The 11,469-nt window shown below is 37.4% G+C and overlaps 1 protein-coding gene across 1 annotated transcript in view; it reads left to right on the top strand.

Moving 5' to 3' along the window:
- Nucleotides 1-11,469, top strand: part of itga8 (integrin, alpha 8) — a 75,139-nt gene that overhangs the window by 60,515 nt on the left and 3,155 nt on the right. The window contains exons 23-29 of the mRNA XM_081389230.1: nucleotides 842-922; nucleotides 1,538-1,643; nucleotides 3,809-3,967; nucleotides 4,883-4,996; nucleotides 6,458-6,571; nucleotides 8,191-8,292; nucleotides 9,576-9,698. Coding sequence (XP_081245356.1) covers nucleotides 842-922; nucleotides 1,538-1,643; nucleotides 3,809-3,967; nucleotides 4,883-4,996; nucleotides 6,458-6,571; nucleotides 8,191-8,292; nucleotides 9,576-9,698 — 799 coding nt within the window. The remainder of the gene's footprint in view (nucleotides 1-841; nucleotides 923-1,537; nucleotides 1,644-3,808; nucleotides 3,968-4,882; nucleotides 4,997-6,457; nucleotides 6,572-8,190; nucleotides 8,293-9,575; nucleotides 9,699-11,469) is intronic.

The raw sequence follows: 11,469 nt of genomic DNA, 5'->3' as shown, positions 1-11,469 counted from the left end.
TGTAGGTGCTGGAATGAAGGTATCACATTTCTTGACTCATGATTTAGTATTTAATAAGACCTGAATGAATGAAACAAAATCTTACAAGGCTTCAAAGATTTTCCCGTCTCCTTGTTCCTTTCAGTCACACAGTGAGTTTTATGGCATATGGTAAATATATCGTTTTTGTGACCAAGTTATTCCACAAGATCAAAGTTACAACTGCAATGCATACATCCTCTCCTTTGACTTCTTAGCTTCCCTTCCAGGTGAAATTCCTTTTGTATAATATTTGCGTTCATTGTTGTGATATATGAAATGAGACAGTGTGTCGTCTAGTGTACGTGTGTGTGTGTGTGTGTGTGTGTGTGTGTGTGTGTGTGTGTGTGTGTGTGTGTGTGTGTGTGTGTGTGTGTGTGTGTGTGTGTGTGTGTGTGTGTGTGTGTGTGTGTGTGTGTGTGTGTGTGTGTGTGTGTGTGTTGGCTAGTGGAGATTTTGTGGTTTTCACAGCAGAATGACCGGCGAGACAGTTGACTCGGGGATCTCTAGGACAGCGACACACTCAGATGAAAACAGTATTGTTCCCTTTTCGTCCTCTCGTCCTCGCACCCTCAAAGGACAGATACATTCACAGAACACAGATGTTCCCTGCCTCAGGCTCACACATGGAACTGTTCAGTAGTCTGAGACACTGTGGCCAGTTCACTGAGACCTTCTACAGAAGAGCCTTACTGTCTCATAGTGCACTTAACCTAACTCTGTGTTATTGGGACTTTATTTTATATCAAAATGTTACCTTGATAATGTAGCGTAAAGATTGTTGTTTCAAATAAACATTATATTTGTTTGTTTCTCTGAACAGCTCTAATAAGGACAACGCCAGAAGCATCCCAGTGAATTTGACTCTGAGCATTGCGGCGAGAGCACAGGTGGAGATCAGAGGGTAAGTATCTCTTTTTATCTGTCTCTTTCTGTCTCACTGAGCAGAAAATGAGAGCACTGGAATAAAATGTTGGGTTGTTTCAACCCATGTTTGGGTCAAATATGGACAAACCCAGCCATTGGGTTTATAATTTATTTTGAAAATGTATTGCAATGGTTGGGTCTGTCCATATTTGACCCAAACATGGATTGAAACAACCTAGCATTTTTTAGGAGTCTAATTTTAATAATAATAAATAAATAAATAAAAAATCAATGGCCTGTTCAGAGAGATCTGGAGGGGTTATTCACAAGGCCCATATTGATTAAACACTTCTGTTCATTTAAAATATTGTCTTGCCATAAGGTCAAAGTGAAGAAATAGGGCATATGATAGAAAATTAGACGAACATCTGTTTCTATGATGTATTAGCCAGCAAATCTCTTACTTTCCCTCAGTCAAATGTTGTTTTCTTGTTGAATATCCTGTTTAACTTGGATATCTGCCACACTGCAAAATTAAAACAGGTTTGAAATTTGAATGGTGTTAATTGGAAAATATTTATTTAGACTGTACATGATAATTTTTTTGCATTTTATACAACCTGCTTGAAAATCCTCTCTCTGTTTTCCTCAGTGTGTCTCACCCAGCTCAGGTTGTTTTGCCTTTCCCTCGATGGGAACCCAAAGAGAAACCTGTGAGAGAGGATGACGTCGGCCCTCAGGTTCAACACATATATGAGGTACAGAATAAACAGACACAAAAACAAAACTTGGTAAACATGGAGAGCCTCAGACAAGAATAGAAGAAGAGATAGATTATAAAAGTATTAGGATTAATGTGCTCTTGATTGGCCAGCAAACATTCAAAACTTTGTTGTGATCAAAGGGATCCAGATCAGTAGTACTTTTAATAAATACACTTTTAATAAATACACTTGCATACAGTACGTAGAAAGTAGACATTCAAGCATGCCGCAACTAATCACAGCTGATGTACAGCAGATCTTATCTTTAACACAGAGTGTAAGTGAATTTAATCCACATTTATTCGAAAGACAGTTTAACTTTGTGACTCAATGTTTTAACTCTCTCAACAATAAAACTAAACACTAATCTATTATAAAAAAATAAACCACAATAAACTTTCCCCATGGAACGTAGCATAGTGCATTCAGCTAGCAAAAAACAACTTCTGTAAAGCTATTTATTTGTTGTTTGTTTTTGTGGAGACTCCTGACCTCTTTTTGCTGTGAGAGGGCCTCACTAAATGCCATCTGTCCTGCAGCTATTAATTTTTTAATTGCCTGTAATGTTGGCCAGACACTGTACAGATGGTTTGTGTTAGAAGCAGCTTCAGCTCTGCCATGTTTAGTTCAACCGCTAATGCTAATGCTAGCCCATAGTGTTTGATTTAATGTTTATCAATTCTTGTACATTCTTCCATATTAAATAAAAATCTGATGATTCATATTAAATGTATTGGGCATCAACAAGCACCCCTTATGAAATTTACCATAGTTTTTCACTTTAGTAAGTATTATTTTGGAAGAAAAATTGTAGATTCACACTGTAAGTGAATCTACTTAATTTTTTATTAACTCTAAGGGCCCTATCTTGCACCCAGCGCAATTGACTTTGTTCACCGACGCATGTATCATTCCTATTTTGCACCCGCGCAAAGCGCGCTTTTCCCTCCACAGAAGCACGTCGCTAAACTAGGGAATGAACTTGCGCTCCCTGGGCGGTTCAGCGCAAAAAAGGAGGCGTGTTCCGGCGCAAACGTTCCTTCATGCTATTTTGCAGGTTTAGAAAACAATTGCGCCACTAACCAGGAAAAAATAGTTTAAAGTCAGTGGCGCATTGCGCATGTTATTCATATGCTATTTTAAGGGCGCATGCTTGGCCATAATCAATGTAGCGTGTGCATACACTTTAATTCTCTCATCTACACAGAAGCAGCAGTTTTCATTTTTGCAAATAGATAGATAGATAGATAGATAGATAGATAGATAGATAGATAGATAGATAGATAGATAGATAGATAGATAGATAGATAGATAGATAGATAGATAGATAGATAGACAATTTATTATAAAAGCATACATCTAGCTTACACATTTACCCAAATTATCATACGCCTTTTTAACTGAAGTTAATTTGGGTGGGTTTATTTGGGCGTTGCTCTCCTTGGCTGTGAACCGCTCCTCGCGTGCGCCTGGCAAATCCGCCGTTACAATAGCAATCCGCCATGGAAAAAGCGTGTCTGCTCTTAAAGGGAATGTGAGATGACGCTCTGATTGGTTTATTTCACGTTACGCCCAAACCACACCTATGAATAATGAAGCTGCTTCAGACCAACCCATTTTAGATTTGCGCCTGGCGCAAGAGTCATTTATCCCGCTGGGAAAATAGCAACAGCGCCAAGACCCGCCCACAAAGTTACTTGCGCTTTGCGCTTTGACACTTGCGTTTCAGATCGTTAAAATAGGGCCCTAAATGTTTTTAGGATATTGGACATTTAATTGTTCATGCTCATTTCCTTTATTTTATCATTCCATCACCCACTTAAAGTTATTTAAAAACACTTGTAAATTAATAACACTCTTAAATATAACATTTAGATTCCACTTTTCATACTGTAGATTATAATGTTGTGATTCCTAAAATCACTTGAAGTGAGTTTCATTTTGAATTAATTTACACTACATATTTTGTGTCTTTATTGGTTATCGGGTATAACGTTTCGAAAATTGGAAATATATAATGGTATCAGCCATAATTTTCTTATTGATGCATCCCTATAAATGTTTATAAGAGAAGTTCTTGAATATTTTTTAATCGATTTAAATGTATATGTTTAAGTTAGGTGAGTTTAAGTTTTTTGTTTCCCTCTTCTTTTTCCCAGTTACATAATAAGGGTCCAAGTTCAATAAGCAGGACGGTGTTGGAGGTGGGCTGGCCCAGTCAGTTCCATGAGGAACACCTCCTCTATGCCCTTCAGATCATCACTGACGGACCTGTACACTGCAGCGTCAACGGTTCCCTCAACCCACTGGAGCTAGAGGTAAACTCACACTTATCACTCTATCTTTTTCCTCTCTGAGGGTGTCCTTCCTAAAGAGAGCCAACTTCAGAAGGAAGAGTCCACATCCACAATTTTTAACTCGGCCCCCTGACTGAATCTTTCCTTGTACACAGAGCCAGTTATCTGAATGAACGTTTCTCTCCCCAACTGCATCACAAATCTCTCTCTTGGCTGTGTCCCTAGCTGTCATAAATCTCAGGTTTCTGTGCTTTTACTAATGAGCCTCAAATAAATGTAAAACTGTGACTGCTGAGGCCTGCTTGTTTTTGATCAGAGAGTGTTGGACTAATTCTGACCCCTCTGCTCTCTTGACTGGACTTCATTATCGCTGTTCAGATTTCATGTGCAGTCATTATGAAGCGTCACAACGTCCTCATGAAGTCTCTGTGCCTTGTAACTGATCTGCGTTCATGCTGAGTTCAGAATTTTAACCACCTGGACTGATATTAGAGCTCTTTTCCTGTGAACTTTAGAGGAGAGTTTTGGCCCAGAACTCTGCGTCTGACTCTCTGACCACATTTACACAGTGACAACTACATTATGAAATATAAGTGATCTTTCTATTATTATTTTAACATTTTAACCTAAAATATTAACTTCATATACAACTATGTATACAATAATTGTATAAATAAAATAATAATAATTATAGAAAGTGTTTATCTTTCCTTCCTTATGACATGCATTCAGAAATCATTCAGTGCTGAAAACTGTTGGAACAATATTTATTTTGAAAAGTGGTATATAAATAAAGTTCAATTAAATTGAAAATGTTTGTCTTCAGGTTTATACGGATAATATGACAAAATGTCCTACACACATCACGTTGCATCTAATATTCATTTCATCTAATATTCATTCAATTCCTCTCCCATCTTTCTCTTGCATGCTTAGACCTCCACTCTTCAGGACACTCCAGAATTACTGGGCTTTCTGAGGAACAGCAGCGGTCCGACTCGCCATAGACGATCTGTTTCTACAGCCCAGAGCTACAGCAGCAAGACACTGGTACACACATACACTCCCACTAGAACCACAAACACTCTCACAAACCTCCTGAAGCATATGGCTGTACACCCTGTGGGAACACTCTCATAGATGTGATGGATAGAATCTTATGTTGAACAAGACGTGTGTTATGGAGACCTGTGTTAACCTCAAAGGGTGAGTTCACTTGTAAATCTCATAACGGGTCATTTATATTATGCTTATTGTCTTGCTCTCTCGAAGTGTCTCTTTAGTGTGTGTGTGTGTGTGTGTGTGTGTGTGCACATGGACCAGGTGGTTTTGATAATCTTAGTCCATCACACCTTAGGCAATGTGATAAGACAGGGCAGAGGTCATGTCCTATGCACATACACAAACAGTTAGCATTGATACTACTTACATACACACCATCACTCAACTTTAAATGTGACCACTAAAATCATTCAAAATCAAATGCGAGGCTTTTTAAAACAGACAGCACATCAGCAGAGGTACAATGAGGTGAAAATGCCTATATTTAAATTTTTTCTCATTTGACACTGTTATTATTATAAATTGTATTATCAGCAGAAGAATTTGAGTGAAATCTTGAATTGAAAAATGTTTTATTTTATGTTTAAGGCCTTGTCCACACAGAGACGCGTTTAGCTGTATACGTAAAAATTTTGAATCGTGTCAGCTTTGGGAGCGTTTTGGGAGCATGAAATCGTGTTGTTTTTTTTTTTGTTTTTTTTTTAAACCGGGTCCCAAAGTGGATAAATCTAAAAACGACACCCTTGTGTTTTCGTGTGTACAGCCAATCCGGATATTTTGTGAAATGATGATGTCATCATTGCACGTGTAGATCCTGGCCTAGTCTGTCACGTAACGGCAACAACAACTGCGGACTACTTGCTTGTGTTCATGCTGCAGAATTTACTGAGCTTCTTTTACTTCTTTATTTATTTATAAAATTTTATTATCTATTATCTTATCTATTTTAAGTATTTTCTTATGCTATGATGTTTGTCTGTTGTCTGATTAAGACATTTCATATTTTATACCTGGCCATTTATGGTTGTTTATATTGTTCAATAAAGTTATTGGTAAAAAAAAAAGAAAAAAGAAGCTACTGAGCCTGTTATTATTGTATGAAGTGCACAAGGTTTATGCGCATGCTCCAATTCTTCTCCATTTTTAGTGTATCTCTGTGGCAGAATTACAGCGCCACATACGGGTCTGGCATGTATACTACATTATTTCGAGCCGGTTTCATTGGTTTCATGTGTATGCAGATATTTCTTGAGACGACGTCGTGTTTACGTAATTGTTTTTTAGAACAAGGGAAAGATCGGATAGGGAAAGCTCTGGCTTCGTGTGGATGTGGCCTAAGTGTTTCAAAATTGTTTAGATGTTCTCAAACTTTTGAGATCACTGTACATACTGCCTCCACAAACAGGAAGAGACTATTAATGTGAAAGACCTTCTCTGCTTTTTCTCTAGAACTGCTCTAATATCAAGTGCCTAATGGTGGAGTGTGTCGTGGATCGTTTGGATCGAGGGCGAAGCGCTGTGATCAAGTTCAGATCCCGTCTCTGGGCTCACACCTTCTTACAGGTACTTTTATTACACAAATATACTTTAATTTCTTCTAGGTTAACATAGTAAAAAAAAAAAAAAAATGGAACTTAAAAAAAATTAGTTCACTCAAAAAATGGAACTAAAAAAATTTGTTCACTCAGAAATGAAATTTCAACAGTTACTAACCCTCATGTTGTTCTAAAATAAATGATGACTTTCTTCTGTATGATATAAAAAAAATATTTTTTCGTACAGATAATTAAAGTCACTGAGCTCTAATGTTTTTGCTTGCCAACATTCTTCGAAATATCATCTTTTGTGTTCCTCAGAAGAAATGCATACAGGTTTGGGAAAAAGGTCAAACAATGAAAGTCAGTATGTCCAAAACAACATTGAACCCCATTAACTTTCAATGCATATCGACAAAAAAACCCACTTCAAAATATGTTGTTTTCCGTTCGGAAGAAAAAAAAAACATACAGTTTGGAATAACATGAGGGGAAGTAAGTGATGACAGAATTTTCATTTTTGGGTGAACTATCCCCTTAAGAAACCTGCTTGAAAAACCTGCATCCAAAAGCACAACATCTGCCGGTCTTTTCAGCAGGGACACAGTGCATGTCATCACAGAGAAGGATGCAGCATGGAATCTACTGTAGTGTTTAAACATTCACAAACTGTCACAGTGTTTTTAGATGTTATCTTCACAGTATTCCTGTAAAGTCCAGCTGGTGATTTTCACTTCTTAAATCACTTTATGATCAAAGGCTCCTATTAAGCTGCGTTTACACTGACTGTGATTTGCAGCAACAAACTGACCGGCAGTAATTCATTTTCAATGAGCGTTGGCTATTCGAGGTGACATGAGCGACTGTGGCTGATGCAACGAAGTTGAGCAGAGTTCAGCTTTCATGCAAATGCACAATAACATAATTCGGCAACTACCAATGGGAGTGCAGACAGTGAAGTGTAAGAACAGTGTTGTGTTTTAACGGTATAGTTCACTCAACCTCATGTCATTCCAAACCTGTATGACTTACTTTCTTCTGTGAAATACAACAGACGGCTTTGATTGTTTGTTTGTTAATGAAAGTCTTCTCATTCCAAAGAAAGAAACTCATTCAGTTTTGCAACAGCATGAGGCTGAGTAAATGAGTTCATGGCCACCCTTCCTCTCTGAACACGACCAAATGTTTATCTCAACATCAGATGTTCGGCTGGTGACACAGGAGATGACATCACCAGTTAGTTAGACACCTAGGTCATGTGACGCCATAAACCCTGACATCGTCAGAACAAAATGCTTTCATCTCATCTTCAGAGGAACATCCACAGAAACCAGACACGTGTATGAGAGCACGTACGCTGGTGTGTCTGCAGGACAGTAGTGCTCTTTGCATGTGTGTGAGTGATCCTAGTTTGAAGGAAGTGCTTTAAGTTTTGTTTTGCTGCTCTTTTGACCACTGCTTCTCGTTAAGCCTCATCCATGCTGAAGCTATTACAACTCAGCGCCCTGTCAGACACCCGCCATGTGCGTTCTGTTAATGTTAATCTGACATTTTCCTCTTCTGCGAGGGGCCAGCCTCTGTCCCGCTCGCTCTGAGATGGTTCCATGTGTGTTGTATTTATGCTAATCCATTGCTTTCCTCTGGCAGAGACGGAATGACCACTACACGCTAAACTCCACAGTGTCCTTTCAAGTGACGGCCATGCCTTATCGGATCAAAGCTGATACACTGCCACACCAGAGTAAATCAGTGAGTAATCTAGAGTTTTTGTGTGGGTGCGGATTAAAGAAAGTAGAAAACAACAGAGAAAAAGGAGAACATGTGGATTAGAGCAAGAGAAGAAAAAGATTCTCAACTAAGGGTTAAGATGCACGAAATGCCTATGAGCTTTGTTTAGCTTTGAAAAGGAAGGTAAAGGACATTTATGGGGTAGCTTGAAGCATGGGAGTCTCTTAACATTCGTATTTTTGCCGTCAGTTTTTCCTGTTTAGAAGATAGTGGATATGATAGAAAATGATTAGGAGCAAAATCAGGATATGTTGCAAGCAAGATTCAAACTCTCAGTTTCCACAAGAGCACCAAGATTCAGTGTGTCACCAATTCAAAAGCTGGTAATCACTATGACTTTTTTTATTTATTTTTATTAATACTTTTATTCAGCTAGGATGCATGAAACTGACAGCCAAGACATTTATAATGTTACAAAATATTTATATTTCAAATAAATGCTGTTCTTTTGAATTCATTAAAACAGTAACACAAACAGCAAGCAGCACAACTGTTTTTAACATTGATAATAATACAAAATTAATAATTAAATAATCAGCGTATTATAATGATTAATTAATTATTTACATTTTAAATTATATTAAAATAGAAAACAATTATTTTAAATTGTCTGTATTTTTGATCAAATAAATGAAGGCCTGGTGAGAGACCTTCAAAAACATTAAAATATCATACTATCCCCAAAGTTTTTAACAGTAGTGTGTGTTGCAAACCACTAGGTTACCACTACTTACTAAAAACCCTAAAAAGAACATTGTTTTTTGGGGAGACATAGTACCAAAATACCACCATGCTATTTCTGACATGTACCATGTTATTCTTAGAGGTACATTGAAGTACCATATAATACTATGGTACTGAAAGTCATGTATTAATGGTATCACCAACACTTACTGATACAATCACTGTACGCTTTAACCGCCACATTACTTTTTTGTGTGGCTCTTTATGTGTATTAACTGCATCAGTGCTTCTTAGCTGAGTGCTATAATCAAATCATAACACCCCTACTTTCTTCTCTTTGTACTGTATAAAACTGTCAGAAAGGAAGATAACTAAATATTAAGAATAAACAAAACATTCATAAGGAGCTTCTGTTACATTTAGAGTAAAAAAAGAGAAAGAGATGGGAGATTATAAGGGATAGTAAGCTGTCAACCTGATGTATGTGTGCTAATATCATAGCTACATCAGTGGTAGTAAAATATTAATGACCTCTGTGTTTGTGCGCTTGTGTTTTTAAGATCGGCACATTTGTGGTGTGGGCCATTCCTGATGTTTCCTTTGCCATTCCCCTGTGGGTAATAATTTTGGCTATACTGCTGGGACTGCTGGTGCTGGCTATGCTTAGCCTAGCAATGTGGAAGGTAGGTTGGCCATAACACACACACACACACACACACACACACACACACACACACACACACACACAGAGACAGACTTATACTCTCCTTATGTAAGACTACTACTACTATTTTTTTTATATAGTCTTCACCTGTCTGTCCAAGTATATACTACACATTGATTTATGAAAAATGTGAAGGACTAAATGCATGTTGTGCATCAGCTCTGTATTTCAGAGAAAGCACAGAACACAGAGGTCTATTGTAGAATGATGCAATTGTAGCACATGCAGGACGAAGCTGAGCTACAATCACATTATCTAGGTTTGTTAGTCCGACTTCACAAAAAGTAGACTGGCATTTCAATTAAGAACTGATAACTGTATGTTACTGCACATAGTTTGGATTTTCTGTTATTCCTGGTTGACAGAGGGCTCTCAAAGTGTTTATGTGATTGTTGGCATTAGTCTTCAAGTCTTCATGAACAGCAAAATCCGTCTGTAACTGCGTCTCTGCTTCAGTGAAATAGCAAAACAAAGGAACTACAGGGGGTAGAGAAAGAGATGGCTGTTAGAGATAGAGTGAGAGAAGGAGATGGTGGAGGAAGTGGAGAAGGGGGTTGGAGGAAGTGAAGTGAAAAGAGGTATGGGGAACATTGAAGAGCTTGATGAAAATTGGCAAATCAGATGAACAGATAAAGGAGAGGGAGGGGGCAATGCTGTTGCAGTTGGGCATTAATGAGCCATTTGTGATTTTATCAGTGTTTTGTCTACAGGGCTGTTCTCAGGCACTTGATTGGGTCCCTATGGAGGAGATGTGCCCTAATTGGCCAACATACACAAACACACACATATGCATTAAACACGCTGAAGAGTGACGAGTGTGCGTGGGTGCACAAGAGGAAATGTCAATCGGATGCTGAGAAGTTTTTTTTAGAGCAGCTGAGGCCATTTAACAGGCTATTACATCTTATAGATAGTGTCACTTAAAACAGCTTATTATGTAGGTAGCCAGTGTGCCTGATGCTTTCACTTGATGCAAACGTTCATTTTTGTGATTAAAATATAGGTAAAATATGCACAAACACACACATATGCATTAAACACGCTAAAGAGTGACGAGTGTGCGTGGGTGCACAAGAGGGAATGTCAATCGGATGCTGAGAGGTTTTTTTTTAGAGCAGCTGAGGCCATTTAACAGGCTATTATACATCTTATAGATAGTGTCACTTATAATGGATTTGAAGAAAAATTAGATGCATCCTACTGAGATACAATGTAATTGCCCCCTCTTGTGGTGAAATTGGTTGTTGACGAAGTGTAAATGAAATTGATCAAAATCAACATTTTAAATTAAAATGTATACAAACACTATATATATAAAATTATATAAATATGTATATATATTTCATTTAAATTTAATTGTCAGATTAACAGATAAAGGAGTGGGAGGGGGAATGCATCAAATACAATAAATCAATATTTTTATTCAGCAAGGATGCATTAAATTGATGAAAAATTACATTAAAGACATTTATAATGTTACAAAAGATTATATTTCAAATAAATGAAATATAACTTTGTATTCATCAAAGAATCCTGAAAAAAATGGGACACATCTGTTTTCAAGATTGATGATAATGAATGTTTTTTGAGCATATTAGTATGATTTCTGAAGGATCATGTGACACTGAAGACTGGAATAAACTATATTTTAAAATATATTCAAATAGAAAACAGTTAAATTAAATTAATATTGTTAAAGGGGTCATATAATGCCATTTTTGTACAAGCTA

Source organism: Scardinius erythrophthalmus (assembly GCF_964197995.2).
Source record: "Scardinius erythrophthalmus genome assembly, chromosome: 16".
In the NCBI taxonomy this organism is placed as follows: Eukaryota; Metazoa; Chordata; class Actinopteri; order Cypriniformes; family Leuciscidae; genus Scardinius; species Scardinius erythrophthalmus.
This window is presented reverse-complemented; position numbering and strand designations above follow the sequence as displayed.